Consider the following 20,410-nt stretch of genomic DNA (forward strand, 5'->3'; position numbering starts at 1 on the left):
TTCTGTGTCAAGATAGTTAGCTTCTACAACAGTTTATTTATATTGTCTTTAAATTATTTGGAAGTTACCTCAAAATCAACTTCTTTTAAATTAGTTTAATACGTAAATACCACAGTGTTTTTATGGGAAAAGTTGGATTTAAGAAGGCATATAAATAAACTCAGCAACAGAATTGATTTTTACAAGCTGTGAATCATCTCTGCTGCTGCACATATTTAGAAAGTTAATAAATTGCACAGTATTGTAGAGAAGCAAAATATTGAGTCTGTAAACTTTAGAGTAACTACTCTTGAGTCAGAAATCAAATTACAGAATAACTAGCCAATATTTGATCTATTTTAAAAAATCACATTGCAGCTGGGAAATTCCTCAGCTGCCTTGGACTTGCATGCCTGACTTCCTTCCTCTCTCTGTGTCTCATGTAAAACTCTCATTTGTAGTGAATATCTCTGTCTCATGTAAAACTCTCATTTGTAGTGAATAGAAGAAGTATTAAAAATTAAAATAATGGGGCCAGGTGATAGTGCCGCACCTGGTTAAGTGCACACATTGTAGTGCGCAAGGACTGAGGTTCAAACCCATTGTCCCCACCTGCAGGGGGAAAGCTTCACAAGTGGTGAAGCAGGGCTGCAGCTGTTTCTCTGTTTCTCTCCCTCTCTACTTCCTCCTCCGCTCTTAATTTTTCTCTGTCTCTATCCAATAATAAATAAATAAAATAAAAAGATTAAAAAATTAAAATAAATGATATTGGGTAAGGCATTTATTTATTTATTTTCACTACCTGGGCCTCACTGCTCTAGGCTGACTTTTTCAGGTAGAAAGACAGAGATCAAGGGAAAAGGGAAAATAGCACTACTTTATTTTACTGTTGACTCTAAACCACTGTCCCCCCCAAAGAAAAAGAAACAGCACTAAAACTTCCTCCAGTGTAGTGGGGGCTGGGCTCAGACATGTGTTGTGCAGATAGCAAAGCAGGCACACTTCCCAGAGGAACTGTTTTGTTGGCCCAAGAAATATCCTTATGGTCTGTTAATAATTTTTTTGGTGGAGGAGGTACCACTTTTATGCTGTCCTTGATATTTTAGAGGCAAAATTCAGGAAAGAGAGCATCAGAAGAAATTTAGTACTTACCCTTTTCATGTCTATCTTTTTCCTTAGATGACAGTTTAAAAATGCATTTACTAAAAGACATTACTTTTTTTTCCCCCAGAGTGATAGTGAAATGATGTTTTCTAATTATCAGAATTAGGATTCAAATATCCTTTCTTATTTGTTGTATAGTTGGAATTATGTAAATCTAATATAAGTACTCAGTGTTATGAATGATAACAGTTTAAGTTGCTGCTAGGTTGAGATGAGGTTTTATATGATTTACTCTCTTTTTTACTAGTGCAAAGCAGCTGGTCCGAGGAGAGCCCAATGTCTCGTATATCTGTTCTCGGTACTATAGGGCACCAGAGTTGATCTTTGGAGCTACTGATTATACCTCTAGTATAGGTATGTACTAACTCTGAATATATAGGCTTATAATTATCACTTGCATCTTGATTTTAGATATTTAGAATTTTTAACCAATACTTTGACCAAATGTAATATAGTATGCTGTCAAATAGCAGTTATTCTTAAAAACTTGTGTGTAAAATGTGTTGATTTTTTTTAAAGATAATATCTTCTATAAGTTAAGATATATTTCATATTCTTTTCAGATTTCTTGACACAGAATAAGCTTATTTCATTTGTGCTATTATACTTATCTTTAATTTAAAGTTTCAAATAAGCTCTACATATACCTTTTATGTTTTTTAATCCCCTTAAAATAATCACTTTTGGATAATCAGTTAAAAGTTGCAAGTAAATTTAAATTTATGATCTAAGATTTAGAATTGCCATATTGTTGACATTTCTACTGTGTTGTCTCAATTGCTTATTTTAACATTTCTTGCTTAAAATTTTTATTTATTTATTTGATAGAGATAGAGTGAAATTGAGAAGGGAGGTAGAGAAAGAGACAGAGACATCTGCATCCCTGTTTCACCATTTGTGAAGCTTTCCCCCTGCAGGTCGGGACCACGGGCTTGAACCTGGGTCCTTGAGCACTGTAATGTGTGTACTTAATCAGATATACCACCTCCTGGCCCCTCAAAGCACAATAATAGAAAACTTAAAAAACAAAAACAAACAAAAAACTGGGCAGTCTTTTGTCTTTTTCCTACAATTAGAAATTCTGATATAAAGACCTCTAAACAAAAGCACATTGCCATTTTTATTTTGTAAAAAGGCAAAATGCAAACATTTTGTTTGTGCCAAGAGACCAGCTATTTATCCATTTCTTTTGCACAATCAGTACCATTGTCAGCTCAGTTAAAATGACAGATAAAATCTTAGTATTCTTACAAAAAATAGTTTTGCTACTCAGGACCTCTGAAAAGGTTTAGATCCAGAATTTTGCAGAGCTTTTTTAGTGCTGCACTGAAGGATAGTGTGTGCATAAAACAGAATTTGGCCATGGTTTCATTATATGGCTTATCAAAGGGAGAAATGACAGGGAGGGACCAGGTTGAGAATGAGAGGGGCACACCTGTTTGAGCATACATCTTACAGTGTGCAATCATGAGTCATGAAAGATAGCTTGCTTGGGACAGTATTGGATTTGAGTTCCAGGTTTATTTATTAGAATTTAACTGAGCTCTAACGTGAAAGTGATGGTGGTGGTGGTGGTGGTGGTGGTGGTGGTGGTAGTGGTAATGGTGATTAGTTCAGGTGTTGGCATTGTGACCTAGTACATACATACTTTTATCAGCCACACCATTTTAAAACTTTATTTTTAGATTAGATTATGTAGATAGATAGAGCTAGGGAGCTATCGCTGTACTGCCCCACTACCAGTGGAGTCTCTGCTAGTGCCATGGTGCTTCCATATGGTGCTAGAGCTTGAACCTGGGGCTGGATACATGGTAATATATACAGACTCTACTAGGTAAGCTGTCTTGGTTCCTAAAGTGAAGAATATTAACAATAATAGCTATGAGGATTAAACTGCTAATTAAAGGATTCCAGAAATGTTAAGTTACATTCTTTTTCTAATATTTATTTCTCCCTTAGAGCAATCTTTACCCTTTATCACTGCAGATATCAATGATATTTCCAGCTACTTCATATTTTATTCAAATATATGCCACTTAGTATTTGCATACTAGATATTGGGGTGAATTGTGCCAGTATCACCTAAAATAAAGTTTTCTTCTTTTTGAAAGTCAAGACTATATTACCAGACATGTTACAGGATATTTATTTAAAACTTTGACCTGCTTAAGAGTGAGTCTTCTAGCTCACCTGCCTACCAATTCTTTGAACTCTCACAAAAGAAGTGTAGTATAGCATTTGGGAGCAGTCTGTTTCTCTATTAAGAATCAGTGATCTAGATGATCCAAGTATCTGCTGTCTTGTAATGTCCTCTGCAGGGCTAGAGCCATATTCTGACTTTCCAGGTCAGAACTGACTATATGCCACAGAATCAACTGGGGCCTTTTAAACCCTATGAAGTCTAGAGTTGACTTATATATGAAACAGAATAGAATGTTGATTTAGTAAACATCAAATAAGCAGAAGTTTCAGTGAACCAAAGCACTTTTTTTTTTTTTTTAGTGGCTTCTGTTTTATATTATTTGGCTAATTATATCCTTTTGTCCCATGAAGAAAGAACAGAAAGTATGTTTATATCTCATAGAGAATGAATGATAAATATATAAGATACCTGAATAAATACAAGTTCAAGACCAATAGTGCTACTGCTGTGTAAATCTTTTCATTATTTATTTTCTGTAGTAATCACTAAGCAGTAGTATTCCTTAATTTTTTTCTCTTGCTTCTCATATTAGTAGCAGGACCCTACCTAAGAAAGTGTTTCCTTTGTTACTTTTTAAACGAAAATTAACTACTTCTCTGTATTTTTCCTCCTTGCCTTCAGAGATCAATTCTGTATAGTAATGAATAAGTACTATTGCCTCCCATTAAATTAGCTAATTAGAGGAGTATTACTAAACCTAGATCAAATAACATATTTATTTAATACATCTTTTTAAAAACATTTTATTATCTATTTATTGGATAGAGACAATCAGAAATTGAGAAGTAGGAGGAGGGAGAGAGACAGAGAGACACCTGCAGACTTTGAACCTGAGTCTCTGTGCACTGTAACCTGTACACTCAACCAGGTACACCACATTTGGCTCCTTAATACATCTTTTTTACTTAAGCATTTCTCTGTTTCTAAATAAGACAATGTAGCCAGAACCATTAGTATTCTAGTTATAGCCTAATGTAATTGTAACACTTACTGGCTTTAAATGTAATAAAGATTCTCTAGAACATTTTCATATTTGTTTTAAACATTTGGTGGACAGGTGTCTTGGTTATCATTGCTTGGAACTATAGGAAAAATTCTTTATATATTTTACCTATGAGAGGGAAAGAAGGAGAGAGAAAAAGAACCAGATATCAATGTGGTACATGTGCTGCCAGGGATTGAATTCAAGACTTCATGCTTGAGAGGCCAACACTTTAGTATCTGCTGTGCCACCTCCTGGACCACTATAGAGAAATTCTTAAAGAATTTGGTACCATTATTTTTCTAGGTCAGTAAGTTATAGTCACTGGAGCAGAAACTGCCAAATCCCTTTTGGTAGCATCATACCAATTGAACTATCTATCATATCCACTATTCATTCACTAATCTTCTCTACCAGTAGATGATAAAACCTAGCAATGATTTATGTTCACCTCCCTAAAGCACTTTATTGTTCATGTAAAACCCAGAAATAGAAACCTCAGGCATACAGAAACTGAAAATTAGGTTTCCTTGCAGGTAGTCTTAATGGTGTGTTATAAATAGAGTGACTATATAATTTCTCCTCTCACTTGGTAGTGCTTTTTAAAGTTTTTAGTTTTCTCATGATTGTGATTTCCACTATGACTTAAATTTTGTAATTTGTGAAATAAAATATATTCCTCTACCTTATATCATAAGTGATAGTAATAATTATTCATTGTTTATCATTTATTTTTTTTTTATACAATGCTTGGGAGTGAACTAAGGTCTCCCACATGAGCTTTTCAAAAAATTATAATTAATTAACTAATTTTCCACCTCCAGAGTTATTGCTGGAGCTTGGTGCTGGCACTACGAATCCACTGTTCCTGGTGTCCATTTTCCCCATTTTTATTGGATAGGACAGAGAGGAGTGCTCCCATGTGGTATTGGGAGTCAAACCCATGGCCTTACACATGATAATTAAGATATGTACCTTACCCTCTAAACCATATGCCATGGCACTGTTAAAAAGAAAAGAAAAGCCAAAAAACCCTTATTACAAGTACTACATTTTCATGCTGACATACCCCTCTAGCCGTAATGATAATAATATTTATATACATCTTTCTGTCAGTCATGTTGCAGCACAAAAGTTAACTATAAGCCTTGGAGCTTTTTTCATTTACATATGCTTTAGTGCCTTGTGAACAAGAGACTGGATATTTGCCTACTGATCAGTGATGTAAGCACTGCTAATGTGCAGAAATTGTATCACTTCACTTATTTTGAAGTATAAGTAGATAATTTTGTTGTATGTTTTGTTACTATAATTTCCTGTCCTGGTTATTAAAGACTTGAATACTTGACATTTAAAAATTAAATAGACTTGACGCTTAGATTGGAATGTTCTTATTCCCTATATCCTCATTAGTAAGTTTGACAATTTAAAAAGATGCATTTGTTCTTGTAACTTTTCCCCATCTCTCTTTCAGTTGATATGACATTTTACTTCTGATATTTACTCTCTAGAGTAAAATTAGAATATGTATTTGAACATTTTTAATGTAGTTTAAGCTACAAAGCATTAATACACCTTTATTTTCTTTTCAGATGTATGGTCTGCAGGTTGTGTACTGGCTGAACTATTGCTAGGACAACCAATATTTCCAGGGGATAGTGGTGTGGATCAGTTGGTGGAAATTATCAAGGTGAGCTGGTTGCATCAGAATTTTGGGGCCAGGCATGTCACAGAGCAGATTGTTGACCTCATGGATTTTGTGCACAAAGTTAAGAACAGCAGTGCGAAGAGGGGTTCTGTGGTCTCATAAACATATACAGGACCGGGACATAGCACCAGTAGTTGGGTAACAGACTTCCATGTGTGTGCCATCAGAGATTCCAGGTTCAAACACTGGCACCACCATAAGGTTTATTTGAGCAGTGCTCTGGTTAAAATAATTGTTGTCATCATAGTAATAGTGATAATAATAATAAAACCAGGGGAGTGACTCAACAGTAGATATGCTTTCTTACAATGGCTGTCCCAAGTTCCATCCCCATTATCACATAAAATGAAACAAACAAGTACAGAATTTGTTTTTAATTTCTTTATTGGGGGATTAATGGTTTACAGCTGACAGCAAAATATAACAGTTTATGCATAATAACATTGCCCAATTTTCCATATAATAATTCAACCCCACTAGGCCCTCCTCTGCCATCATGTTCCAGGACCTGAACATCCCCCCTCAGGCCCCTCAGTCTTTTACTTTGGTGCAATACAACAACTCCAGTCCAGGTTTTGCTTAGTGTTTTCCCTTCTGATCTTTTTTTTTTTTTTAAGTTGTTACTCTTTTTAAAATTTCTTTATTGGGGGGTTAACGTTTTACAGTCGACAGTAAATACAATAGCTTGTACATGCATAACATTTCTCAGTCTTCCACATAACAATACAACCCCCACTAGGTCCTCTGTCAGCCTTTTCCAGGACCTGTACTCTTCCCCCCACACACACACACCAGAGTCTTTTACATTGGAGCAATACACAAAGTCCAGTTCAAGTTTTACTTGAGTTTTCTCTTCTGATCTTGTTTTTTCAGCTTCTGCCTATGAGTAAGACCATCCCATAATTCTTCCTTCTCTTTCTGACTTATCTCACTTAACATGATTTCTTCAAGCTCCATCCAAGATGGGGTGAAGAAAAGGAAATCACCATTTTAATGCTGAGTAGTATTCCATTGTGTATATAGACCATAACTTTCTCAGCCACTCATCTGTTGTTGGACACCTAGGTTGCTTCCAGATTTTGACTATTACAAATTGTGCTGCTATGAACATAGGTATACACAAATCTTTGTTGATGGTTGTGTTTGGTTCCTTAGGATATATGCCTAGGAGAGGAATTGTAGGGTCATAGGGTAGGTCCACTTCTAGTCTTCTTGAGAGTTCTCCAGACTGTTCTCCACAGAAGCTGGAACAATTTACATTCCCACCAGAAGTGCAAAAGGGTTCCTTTGTCCCCACAACCTCTCCAGCATTTGATGCTGCTGTCTTTTCTGGTTTATGACATTTTTACAGGAGTGAAGTGGTATCTCATTGTTGTCTTTATTTGCATTTCTCTGACAATCAATGACTTGGATCATTGTTTCTTATGTTTGGACTTTTGAATCTCTTCTTTGGTGAATATTCTATTCATATCCTCTCCCCATTTTTGGATGAGGTCATTTGTGTTCTTGTTGCTGAGTTTGGCGAGCTCTTTATATATTTTGGTTATTAACCTCTTGTCTGATGTATGGCATGTAAAGATCTTCTCCCAGTCTGTGGGAGGTCTCTTTGTTTGGGTATTGGTTTCTTTTGCAGTGCAGAAAGAAGCCTTTCAATTTGATGTAGTCCTATCGGTTTATTTTTTATTTAGTCTTCTTTGTAATTGGATTCGTTTCATTGAAGATGTCTTTAAAATTTAGATGGAAAAAAGATCTGCCAGTATTTTCCACATAAGTATTTGATAGTTTCTGGTCTAACATCCAAGGAATGTTGAAATCCCCTACTATTACTGTGTTGCTGTTAATATATTATTGTACCTCTTTCAGTAGATGTTTGATGTATTTAGGTGGCCTCTCATTGGTTGCATAAATGTTAATAATTGTTAAGTCCTCTTGATTGACTGATCCTCTGAACATTAAGTAATGTCCATCCCTATCTTTTTTTATTTTATTTAATGTCTGTCATGTTAGATATGAGGATAGCTGTTCCTGCCCCTTTTTTGTGGTCCATTGGCTTGTATAATAGTTTTCCATCCTTTCACTTGGAGTCTGTGTTTGTCTTGTTGAGTTAGGAAGGATTCCTGCAGACAACATATGGTTGGGTTGTGTTTCCTGATCCATGTTACTACTCTGTGCCACAAATACAGAAGTTTTAAACTGGAAGGAATTTTGTTGCTAGTGTAGCATCATTTGTGTGGCATTCCATGAGAAACTTAAAATCAAGAAAATGATTTACAGTAACATAGCAAGTCCAATTATAGAAGAAATATGAGTCTAGCCTTTTGGTTTCTATTTGGCTTATTCTTTTGTATGAACTCAGGAAAGTTATTTTAGGCTATTTGATGCAAGAAAAGTTTGTATCAGTTTTTTAAATACTTAAAAATGATGAGAATACTAACATGTGTATGATTAAAAGCAGAACCTGGTCCCCATTGTGTACTCATTGCTTCAAATCCTCTGGTGAAGGATTATTATTATAATTATATTGGCACAAAAGCATTGAGGAGTTCAGCCACCACTGTGCTGAAGGAAGTTCTGGTACTACGGCGTGTTTTTTTTCTCTCTCTCTATTTTCCCTCTCTTTCTATTTGAAAATATTTAAAGAGTTGTGAGGTCCCAATATGGACCAGAAAAGATATTTAGAAAACAAAAGAATGAATTCCTGCATGTGTAGTTATATGATTAATAGGGATAGAATTTTGACTTATGGATGCAACATCATCTATTATATATGTCAGTACTTTTACTGACTATACCAGATTTAAAATATTATGTTAGGATTAATATTATCTCTTAATAAATGTAGAACTGAGGTTTTGTGTCTTAAATTTAGCTTTTTAAGTTTATAGTATTTGAGATCATAAACTCTCTTTCTAAAATCTAGTAATTACATATATAAACCTGGATTGGTGAATCCTTTTTTTTTATTTTAAATTTTTATTTATAAAATGGAAACACTGATAAGACCATAGGACAAGAGGAGTACAATTCCACACAATTCCCACCACAACTCCGTATCCCATCCCCTCCCCTGTTAGCTTTCCTATTTTTTAACCCTCTGGGAGTATGGACCCAGGGTCATTACGGGGTGCAGAAGGTGGAAGGTCTGGCTTCTTGTAATTGCTTCCTCGCTGAACATGGGCATTGACTGGTTGATCCATACTCTCAGCCTGCCTCTCATAGGACAGAGCTCTGGGGAAGTGGGGCTCCAGGACACATTGGTGGGGTTGTCTGCCCAGAGAAGTCCAGTTGGCATCATGGTAGTGTCTAGAACCTGGTGGCTAAAAAGAGAGTTAACATATAAGCCAAACAAATTGTTGACTGATCATGAACCTAAAGGCTGGAATATTGCAAATGAAGATTTGGGGTCTCCGTTTTGGAAAAAGCTAGTAGTTCTCTTTTAGGTGTATTTCAAAGTGCCCATGACTTCACTAGTTTTTGTCTGAGACTGACATCTGATATGCAGGTGGACCCAAGCTATTGTCTGGGGAGATGATGTCATGGCTGGAAAAAGGACTAGAAAGCTGGATCAGAGAAGAAGAGAGTAGGAAGAGAGTAGGTCTGAGCTTGCATTCTATGGTCATTAGTAGGAACGTTCCAAGTTGCACCAATTTCAGGACCCATCTTCTTCAGGTAGTAGGTACAGTATGTTGTCCAACCTCCCTTTGGAGAATGGAACAGTCCCCACCATTATTAATCCCCACGTAGGGAAAGGTCCTATAGGGGCCCACAAAGGGGTCGATTGTGTTATTCCTGATGGAGATGACCAGTGACAGTGAAGAGAGGGTTCTGTTTGAGGTCTAGGCCCATCATGTCTGTATGGGAATCCCAGGACTCCCCGACTAGGGACCCAGATGATGGGGTGGCCTGCCAGTGACCAAAGAGTCAGTATTAAATTATGCCAGTCTCTTGCCCTTATTAAGCTTTTGTAGTCCTCACTTTGATAAGGTTAACTTTGGAGTGATTGAGGGAAGTGAAATAGGAAGTAGGTGTGGAGGGTATCTAGGTCTAAGTAGAAACTATTTCATTATGAACTTTATGGTGTCTTTTTAGGTCTTTCTACTTGCTTGCAACATTTATTGACTCACTGCAAACTATTGTGCACTTTTTGCTTTCAGGTATATATTTTGCCCTCATTTATGGATACATATGTACATATGCCCTATCTCATGGGACCTGGTCTATATCTAGGCTTTGGGGTTTTGTTAGGCAGTGAACTACCCGAAATGGAGTTAAAGAGTCTTATGAGAAAGGAAAGGTCTCACCGAAGTAGTGATTCTGAAGTGTTGACATTCCACGCCTGACATCTCTGGACACACTGAAATGAAGCATGCTGAGGTGGTACTCATTGCATTGAATAGGGATCAGCAGATGCAGTATCAGTTGTTATGAATTGATGGAAGCATGCAGGAAAGTTAGCCACACCTTAGAGGTTCCAGGACTGGGGGAAATATGGGCTTTATAGAGGAAGCAGGAGTTTCCTGCTGTCATAGGATTTAAGAAAGCAATAGATAGTTATTGCTATAGTCAAATTATTTGGCAATTGGGTTAACTTTGAAAATCCCATTGTTAGGATTTGCTGTATCATATATGACCTCAACATAATTTATGTCCTTTGATGTTATTTATATATAGCTGTATCTTATAAAGTATCACTACTGGTTGTTTCTGTTCTCCCTGTTCTAAGCTTTTAGGAGGGTCAACATTTCAAAAAAACAAGACATTATTAGAAATGTATTAACAATTTGAACCCGCCATTAAAATTCTGTGTGATTACCAGTATGAAGTCTTAAGTGCTTAAATTGAAGAAACATATACTCAGCCTCTGGCCTGTGCGTTTAAAAGTTTGAAACATTCAGTCAGTTTTCCCTCTTCATATTAATAGTGATTTATGAGACTGCAAGTTAATAGGAGTGTACATCAACACCATTCTCACCACCAAAAGATTGTGTCCTGTCCTGTCTTGTCCTGTCCCTACCCCCCACCACCACCATTGGTGCATTCTGAGGTTTGATCAAAGCAATAATACTTACTGTCTTTTGGATTTCGTTTTCGATTATGTAGATAATTTCATAGAATTGTGAAATTGAAAATCTCCTTAGAGTTCATGTAGTCCAGTCCTCCATTCAGAGTAAAACTTTAGTTACATTCCAGACATATAGTTTTCCTTTGTTTTCTTGAATACTTATAACATCAGATTGCTGGTTTGGAATATAGCCCATTCTGAACCTGAGCAGCTTTGATTTATATTTATTATTTTGAAACAAAAGTCCTTAGCTTTTGTCAGTTGTACAAAAGAGTTACTTTAAAATGCTTATACATTTTTTTATATAAAAAGAAATACACTACTTTGAGTGGGCTGGGTGGTGGGACAGCTGGTTGAGCGCACACATTACAATGTGCAAGGACTTAGGTTCAAACCCCTAAGCCCCATTTGCAATGGGAAAAGTTTAACAAGAGGTAAAGTAGAGCTGCAGATGTCTCTTCCTCCCCCTCCTTTCTCAATTTCTTTATGTCTCTTTCCAAAATAAATAAGATTAAGAAGTATATATACAGGAGTCAGACGATAGCACAGTGGGTTAAGCACATATGGCATGAAGCGCAAGGACCGGCATAAGGATCCTGGTTCAAGCCCCCAGTCCCCACCTGCAGGGTAGTTACTTTACAGGCAGTAAAGCAGGTCTGCAAGTGTCTCTATTTCTCTCCCCTTTGTTGTCTTCCCCTTCTCTTTCCATTTCTCTCTGTCCTATCTAACAACAACGACATCAGTAACAACAACGATAACTACAATAAAAAAAACAAGGGCAACAAAAGGGAAAATAAATTAATTAATTTAATTTTAAAAAGAAGTATATATACTACTTTTGGCAGGATGACATCATGTTTTGTCATATGTACAAGTACAGTTGGAAAGACCATTGTGTGATCAAGAGTGTTCTTTACTACCTATGCAATTTTTATGATTTGTACCTCAGACCACTATGTTGTCTAGTGACCATCTTTTAGTCTCATATTGAATATTTAATATTTTTTCACTATATCTACTTCCTTCTTGATTCCCAAACTATTTGCAGAAATTTAGGTTTTAATAATTTTTCTTTAATTAGTGTTCTAATACAGGAGTAAGCAGAGTTCTTGTACATTGCTCCATCTATTATTTTAGGTTTTAAAAAGAGAAAGATAAATACTAGATGACCTCACTCATAGAATCAAGAAGCAAGAATCGAAGGGGAAAACACAAAGTAAAACTTGACTGGGTTTCGTGTATTGCACACCAAAGCAAAGGCCTCCTAGGAAGGAGGATGGTGAGGGGTGGGAGGAGGTGGGGATCTTGGAGTCCTGGTACATGATAGTGGAAATGGTTCTAAGTTGGATGTGAGATTGTTTTGCATACACCTATCCTGGGGAAATGAGAAATTGTACCCCTGTGCCAAGCAGCTGTACTGTAAACTACCCCCCCCAATAAAGTGATTAAAATGTTTTAGGTTTTATGAATTAAAACATCAAAACAAGACCATTATATAGATAATTATATCACAAGAGAGAAAATACATTATTTATTGAAATTTGAAATGTAATTATAATAGGATACTTTTTGTTAAATAAACCTAATTTTAAGAATAGTTCTTTTGGGTAGCTCTAACAGTTTTCTTTAATGTTATCTGTCAAACTGATTATAAATGATTATCTCTACAACCAGTGCATCATTGTATATACTTATAAAAACAGTTATCAGACCGTAATTTACTGACCCCTGCTCTAATACATAACCACTCAGCATTTCTCTTTTTTTGTACTTCCAAATTCATAATTTAATTAATTTTTTTCATTAATTATTTTTCCTCCTTTATTGGGGGATTAAGCATTTCTCTTATTACAAGCCTTTATTTGATGTATTTGAGCTTGCCACACTACACTTCTCTTGAGTATGTTGTCATTTTATTTTTGTATTTACATTACTAGAGTTGTAATTTCCATACTAATATGGTTTAGTCTTTTGTAATAATTTATTCTTCTTGTCACTAATATTAACTCATACACAGTAAAATGAAATCACTCAGCAAACTAATTCAATATCTGATAAGTTCTTACTTCTTGCTTCTTATTATATCTTTACTTATTATTATTATTTTTTTTATTTTTATTTTTACTTACTTTGAGATATACAGACTGACTCACCAGCGCATCACCGTGTTATCTGTGGTGCCAGGGTACTGGTACCAGTGCTGTGCTCTAGCTACTGAGTCAGCTACTTGGCTACCTTGCATACCTTTAAAAGCTTTCATCACTACATCTTGGCTTTATATCTTAGTTTCTGCTAATATATGTGTATGATCACTTAATAGATTTTAATAGAAACTGTCAATTGGTTACTGGTGATTTAATACTTTATTTAGTGCTTATTACAGATTGGTCCATGATCAATTGATAAGACAGCTCTGAAACAAAACACTAATTTCATTTATATGTTACCTTATCATCTTACATACATAGGTCTAATGTTTCTGAGGTCACTGACTATAGTTGTTTTAAAAATGATATTGTAATTAAATTGACATCCCAGAAATTTTGATCTCTACCTTCTAGATTCATTTTTTAGTTTTAAGTGAAACTATCCAAGGAACATGAAATATCAGTAATAGTTTACTGTTCCATTTGCTGGCCTGAAGTTCTGCACTTGAAGTTAAAGATTATATGGGGTGGGGTGTGTGTATGCACAGAATAATTCTAAATTTTAAATTTTAAATTTAAATTTTAAATTCTAAATTGCATGGAAATTAGTAAGCATTATAGGTTTCTGCATGTGTTTAACATAGCTATGCTCTTGTTGATCCTACATAATCTGCTCCTGAATTTTTGAATATCTATGATGTTTTACTAAAAGAAAACTTTATAATTAATTCTAAAGTATTTTCAATTTTCAAGATCTAAGTTGTAATCAAGACAACTTTATAGCTTTCACTTTCAAAGTTAAAATTAAGATTCAATGTAGAATATTTCGTTTTTTAAAAAATCTCATTGTTTCTCCTTAGCAGGGCTTCATGGATAAATTTGCAGTTTTATGAAAGATGGCCTAATATAGGTGTCTAATTTAATTACTTTTGTTTTTTTACTTGTGCCACTGATACAACCCATGATGCCATACATATGAATGATCACTGAGCCGCCTCCTTGGCCAAACTCTTTTCTCTTTCTCTCTCTTCATTTCTTTCCCTCTCTCCCTCTCCCTTTCTCTGTCTCTCCCTTCCTTTCTCTCTTCCTGAATAAGAGATAGAATATTCAGAGTATCTTTTCTTCTTCTGTGGAGTTCTCCTTGCTGCTCACATGTAGGGCCAAGAATAGAACCCAGTTCCGCACACATGTGAGGCAGGAACTCTACCTCTGAGCCATTTCTCTGACACCCCTATCTTAAAATTTTTATATCATAGCTATGAGCCCTCGTTGTGGTAATTGAGAAATCTATTACATTGTAAACTTGTTCTATTTTTTTTTTTTGTAAACTTGTTCTTTTCTGCTCACTTCCCATTTACTATTTACTTCCTTGAAAAATTCCATGAGAATTCCTCTAGAATACATAGGTGACCTCTTATTTTAGAGGCTGCACATTCAACTCTATTACTGATGTTTGGCGACCTCTGGTGTTGAGTTAATCAAAACAAGACTTTGAAAATAAATGTATGTCAGACCCTCAGATGATTTTTGGTTTTGTTATGAGGAAATAATATCTAATGATAACTATATAAAGTTGTACCTATAAATTAATGAGGAAAGTTACAAAAAAATTTAATGGGACTAGGTTCAGTTAATTATCTAATCTTCATGAAGATAGAGCAGTATCCAAAGGGGTGTAGCTGACTGATCTCTAATTTTTTGGATTTTTCTTCCACTCCTATCCTGCATGATGTTCCAGAATAGAACATCAAAGAATAAGTGCTTCTTTTCTAAAATTTTTATTTATTTATTTCCTTTTGTTGCCCTTGTTATTTTATTGTTGTAGTTATTATTGTTGTTGTTGTTGGATAGGACAGAGAGAAATGGAGAGAGGAAGGGAAGATAGTGAGGGGGAGAGAAAGATAGGCACCTGCAGACCTGCTTCACTGCGTGTGAAGCAATTTCCCTGCAGATAGGGAGCTGGGGGCTCGAACCAGGATCCTTACGCCGGTCCTTGCGCTTTGGAATACGTGCTTCTTATCCTTATATAATAAATGGAAAAGTTTTATTCCATGACCTAGGAATGCATATTCTTCCCAGTATTATTTGATTATTTTGTTACTGTGACCTGGGCTTCACCTCTCCAGGATGACGTTTTCAGATAGAAGAGGCAGGGTCGGGGCAGGAGGTACCACAGCACCAAAAGTTCTTTTGAGTGGCGGCTGAATTCAAACATGGGTTGCTATCATGGCAAAAGTAAGACACATCTAAGTAAACTTTTTAAACAGGCCCTATTGTGATTTTTAATGTATTTTAGTTGTGTGGTGTCATACTTAAAGAAAAGTACTTCAACATTTATGTGCCATTTCATTTACTTTAAGTTGTGGAGATAATAGTTCTGAGAAAATTTACAAATAAAACCATATCTATAAAGATAGATATATCTATATGATATAAAGTTTTAATCATTTTAAAAATCTCTTTATTGGGGGATTAATGGTTTACAGTCAACAGTAAAATACAATAGTTTATACGTGCATAACATTTCCATAATGCAACCCCAACTAGGTCCTCTTCTGCCATCACCATCATGTTTCAGGACCTGAACCCTCCCCATCCACCCAAGAGTCTTACTTTGGTTCAATACACCCATGCCAGTCCAAGTTCTGCTTAGTGTATTCCCTTCTGATCTTGTTTTTCAACTTCCACTAGTGAGATCATCCTATATTTATCCTTTTGTTTCTGACTTACCTTACTTAACATGATTTCTTCAAGCTCCATCCAAGATGGGGTAAAGAAGGTGAATTCACCATGAACCTGAGACCTTGGAGCCTCAGGAATAAGGGTCTCTTTGCATAACCATTATGCCATCTACCCGTGTTCACATTTCTCAGTTTTCCGCCTATCGATTCAACCCCCGTCTAGGCCCTCATATGCCATCATGTTCCAGCATATGAACCTTCCCCCCACCCCAGAATCTCTTACTTTGGTGCAATACACCAGAGAAATCATTATCTCTCTTTTAAAATCAAGGTGACACTTGTGTCTGAAATGAAGAAGTTCATGTCAAACTTTTTTTTTTTACCTATAAAATGAGATATTGGTTATACAATTGCAAATATTTCATAGATTTTGAGTAAATTAGGTAGAAATAGGCTCTGAGCCTAATAAAAACTTAATAACTGGGATATTTAATGTGTTAAAATAGTTCATGTTTGTTGAGTAATCATAATCTGTAATTTATTTACCTTTCAGTCTTTAATGCTGCCAGTCATCCATTATCCCCTCCTTATTTTCTGTTAACATTCAGTTGTTGTTTTCCAAATCATGGTGTTTTCCACTTCATACTTAGTGTAGAACAATGTGCTTCTGGACTTATTTATTTACATATTACTGGATATAGACAGGAATTTAGAGTGGAGGGGGTCACTGGGTGGTAACACAGCAGGTTAAGTGCGCACGACGTGTAGCGCAAGGTCCGGTGGAGGGATCCCGGTTTGAGCCCCTGCCTCCCCACCTGCAGGGGGATCACTTCACGGGCAGTGAGGCAGGTCTGCAGGTGTCTATCTTTCTTCCTCTCTGTCTTCCCCTCCTCACTTGATTTCTCTCTGTCCTATCCAACAACAGCAGCAATGGCAACAACAGTAAGGGTAATAGTAAGGGCAACACAATGAGAAAGGTGGGCTCTAGGATGCAGGTACCAAGCCCTAGCAATAACCCTGGAGGCAAAGGAAAGAAAAAAAAAAAAAGGGTAGCTCCCCACCTGCAGGGGAGTCGCTTCACAAGTGGTGAAACAGGTCTGCAGGTGTCTTTCTCCCCCCCCTCTGTCTTCCCCCTCCTCTCTCCATTTCTCTCTGTCCTATCCAACAACAACAATAATAACAACAATAATAAAACAAGGGCAACAAAAGGGAATAAATAAATAAAATAAATATTAAAAAAATATTTAAAAATAAAAATGAGTAGGAGGGGGAGATAGAGAAGGAACGAGACAGAGGCAGAGAGACAACATTTTACCACTGCTTTCCTACTTCAGGTGGAGACCAGGGACTTGAACCTGGGTCCTTGCACATTGTAATGTGTGCACTTAACCAGGTGAGCCACTGCTTGGCCCCTCTGACTCATTTATTTTATAGAGTCTGAAAAGTGGGTAAATAAGAATAAATCCAGATAGACTGTTAATACTAGGTTAGGTACATGTGTGTGTGTAATTTCATTACTCCAATCTGCATCTTCATTCAAAGGGGGGGTGGGGGTAGTGGTGAGTGAAGGACCATAGGACCAGTACTTCCTTCCTTGATATAGTACCTCCAGTACTATATGGTGCTGAGGGTCAAATTTCATGTGCATAACAAGGCAGGTAACCTATCCACTGAGTTATCTCTCTGACCTGATAGTAGTTTTCAGTATATTCTAAATAGATGTCCTGTGTGTGATACCATTTTTTGCAAATGTTTTCACTCATGGAGTTTTAATTTTTTCAAGTATGTCTTTTGAAAAACAAAACTTATAATATGGATTGAATTCTGAATGTTTTAATGAAATCTAGATAGAATCAACAACAAAAATATAACTGATAATTTGTTAGTCATACACACAGTTCAAGTACTTAAACTCCTCTCCTCTGTGTACCTACCCTTGATATATATATAAGTAGTTTAATATTTTATTTGAACAAGCTTGTTTTATACTAAATCCTAGGGCTACAAAGGTGTTCAAGGTGCTTGCTTATTTATGTTGGGTTGTTGGAAGTTGTTACATATTTTTTATGATTTTCCTATGCAAAAATAGCGTCATGTTTTTTTTCTGACAACCGATTATTTATCTTTTTCAGCCAAATCCATTTAGATACATAGGTGTGAATTTATCCTAACAAGAAGCTTCTTATTCTTTGTGGTGTCCTTGTATCGTAGCATAGTTTCTTGTACACAGGGGATATCATTGCAATAGATTCTTTTACATATATAAATATATATATACATATACATATATATATATAACAGAGCACTATTCAGCTCTAGCTTATGGTAGTAAAGGGGATTGAACTTGAGATTTCAGAGGTTCAGGCATGAGAGACTCTTTGCATAACCATTATGTTATCTACCCCTGCAATTGTTTTTCTATGTAGAGTAAAGATGCCTGCTATTTACTTGAATTTTTTTTTCAGCCTGGTCATCATCATCAAGGTATAGCATGAGACATACAGTTTCAAATTAAAAGTCTCCCAGAGAGTCTGTTCTTTTTAACAAGTTGTGTATTTTATAATTGCAGTTCCTTTTGCTATTAATTACAGCACATTAACATATCAAAACTATTTTAAGTGTTTAGAAAATCACAGTAACTTGCTTTGTTTTTCTAGGTTTTGGGGACACCAACAAGGGAGCAAATTCGAGAAATGAACCCAAACTACACAGAATTTAAATTCCCTCAAATTAAGGCGCATCCTTGGACTAAGGTGAGTCACAATGAAGTTTTTTAGGGTTTTGTTTGTTTGATTTTTGTTTTTTAAACCACATTAACTAGTAGCTAACTAAAACTTTGGTTTCCTCATTGTTTTTAAACTATTTTGAGACTAGACAGTTACCAAAGTACAGAGTAGTCTTGCATGGAAAGACAGGTTCTCATACATGATCGTATATAGTTGGTCCTTCTTGATTTCCTGTAGTCTAGTTTTTAGCCTGGGTTTTTCTTTGTAGGTAGGGGAAATAGTGTTCTTGCATCTTTCAAAACCAGTTTCATTAGGACCGGGTTCTTATGTATAAATTTGGCCTCTTAAAGTTTAGAAGTCAGTTTCATTACATATTAGTGATGCTCACTGGTTCATTATTACATAGTTTATAAAACATGCATTTTTATATATATTTTTTTAAACTACTAATTTGTAGACCTTGCTATAGGTGATATTATGTGTGTGTTTGTCTTGTTTACTTTCCTACTGTTTTGAGAGCAGGCATTAAATCAGTTATGACCTGGCTATATATACTGAAAATAATTGATATATTAACAGCATGTTACTTAGCCAGTGCAAAAATACTGCCTCAACGTTAGGTGGACAATTCTAAGACCATAGATAATTATTGACCAGAAAACTTGTTGACACATTATTTGAAATTATCTTTAAGATTTTTATATCTGTTTAATCCACGAGGTTAAATGTCAGAAAAAAATATATCGAGAACTCAAAGCTAGAATGATTCTCAAATTTCCTCATCTTATGAATTCAGAAACTGGTGCATGTATTATGTGTATATATTAACTGCAAAGACTTTTAAAACTCTTCTTTCTATTTCATGCGCCATTCACCTCCATTTCCTTTGTTTCGTCATATATTTTTGTGATTAAAAATGCTCAAGCAGAGAATTTCTGTATTTAAGATAGCCATATAACAGTTTTGAACCTTGGTAAATTTATTTAATTGGTTACAGGGTTTTTTTTGTGGTAGGAGTTGAAATTATTTAGGGCTATAATTGAAGTAATTTAGATTCTCAGAAACAAAGCATGTATCTCTCCCCCTCTGTGAATTGTATAGATTACAGTTATTTTAATTCAATTTCATGGAACAATAGAAAATTCTCTTATTATTTGTCATTTACTTTTTAGAATGATAAAACAGTTTTTTCATGTTGGAATTTTATGTTGTAGCTTTTTCTGAGTAAGAAACAGAAGTCTTAATCTCTTGAGTAATCAAGATAAGTTATTTTTTAATCTCTTGAGTAGTCAAGATAAGTCATTCTCTGATAATTTTCTTCAAAGTTCATTTTTAATCAGGGTCAGAAACTGTATAGTGGCTTTCATCTAGTTCTCAGCCTAGGGAATCTTAGGATTTGGAAATTGATAATGTAGTTTGAGTTCATCAAAATTATCCTAAGTTAGTGTTTGTAACCCATGACTTGTTCTATTATTTCATCTGTGATAAAGAAAAGAGAACTCTGTGAATTTAATAAATTCAGGAAAATAGTCCATTATGCTAACATACAGTTTGAATGAGAATAATGTAGGTCATTGTATTCTTTTGAGTTTCCATTTCCATACCTTCTTTAATTAACATGTTAATTTTTAATAAAAAACATCTTTTGGTGTAGGATAATCCAAGTATTCATCATATTACCCTTAAATAGAGTTTCTGGTCAACAGAATGGTGAATTTTAGGTCATAGAATCTAACAGTTCCTGTATTTTTTGTCTGT

At 35.4% G+C, this 20,410-nt stretch overlaps 1 protein-coding gene across 3 annotated transcripts in view; it reads left to right on the top strand.

Moving 5' to 3' along the window:
• The window catches only part of GSK3B (glycogen synthase kinase 3 beta), a 191,098-nt gene that overhangs the window by 118,825 nt on the left and 51,863 nt on the right, over positions 1 to 20,410 (top strand). For all 3 annotated transcript variants that reach the window (XM_016192127.2, XM_007532100.3, XM_007532101.3), the window contains exons 6-8: positions 1,391 to 1,497; positions 5,921 to 6,018; positions 18,584 to 18,679. In XM_016192127.2, the coding sequence (XP_016047613.1) occupies positions 1,391 to 1,497; positions 5,921 to 6,018; positions 18,584 to 18,679 (301 nt within the window). The remainder of the gene's footprint in view (positions 1 to 1,390; positions 1,498 to 5,920; positions 6,019 to 18,583; positions 18,680 to 20,410) is intronic.

This window comes from Erinaceus europaeus, chromosome 9 (assembly GCF_950295315.1).
Source record: "Erinaceus europaeus chromosome 9, mEriEur2.1, whole genome shotgun sequence".
Taxonomy (NCBI): domain Eukaryota; kingdom Metazoa; phylum Chordata; class Mammalia; order Eulipotyphla; family Erinaceidae; genus Erinaceus; species Erinaceus europaeus.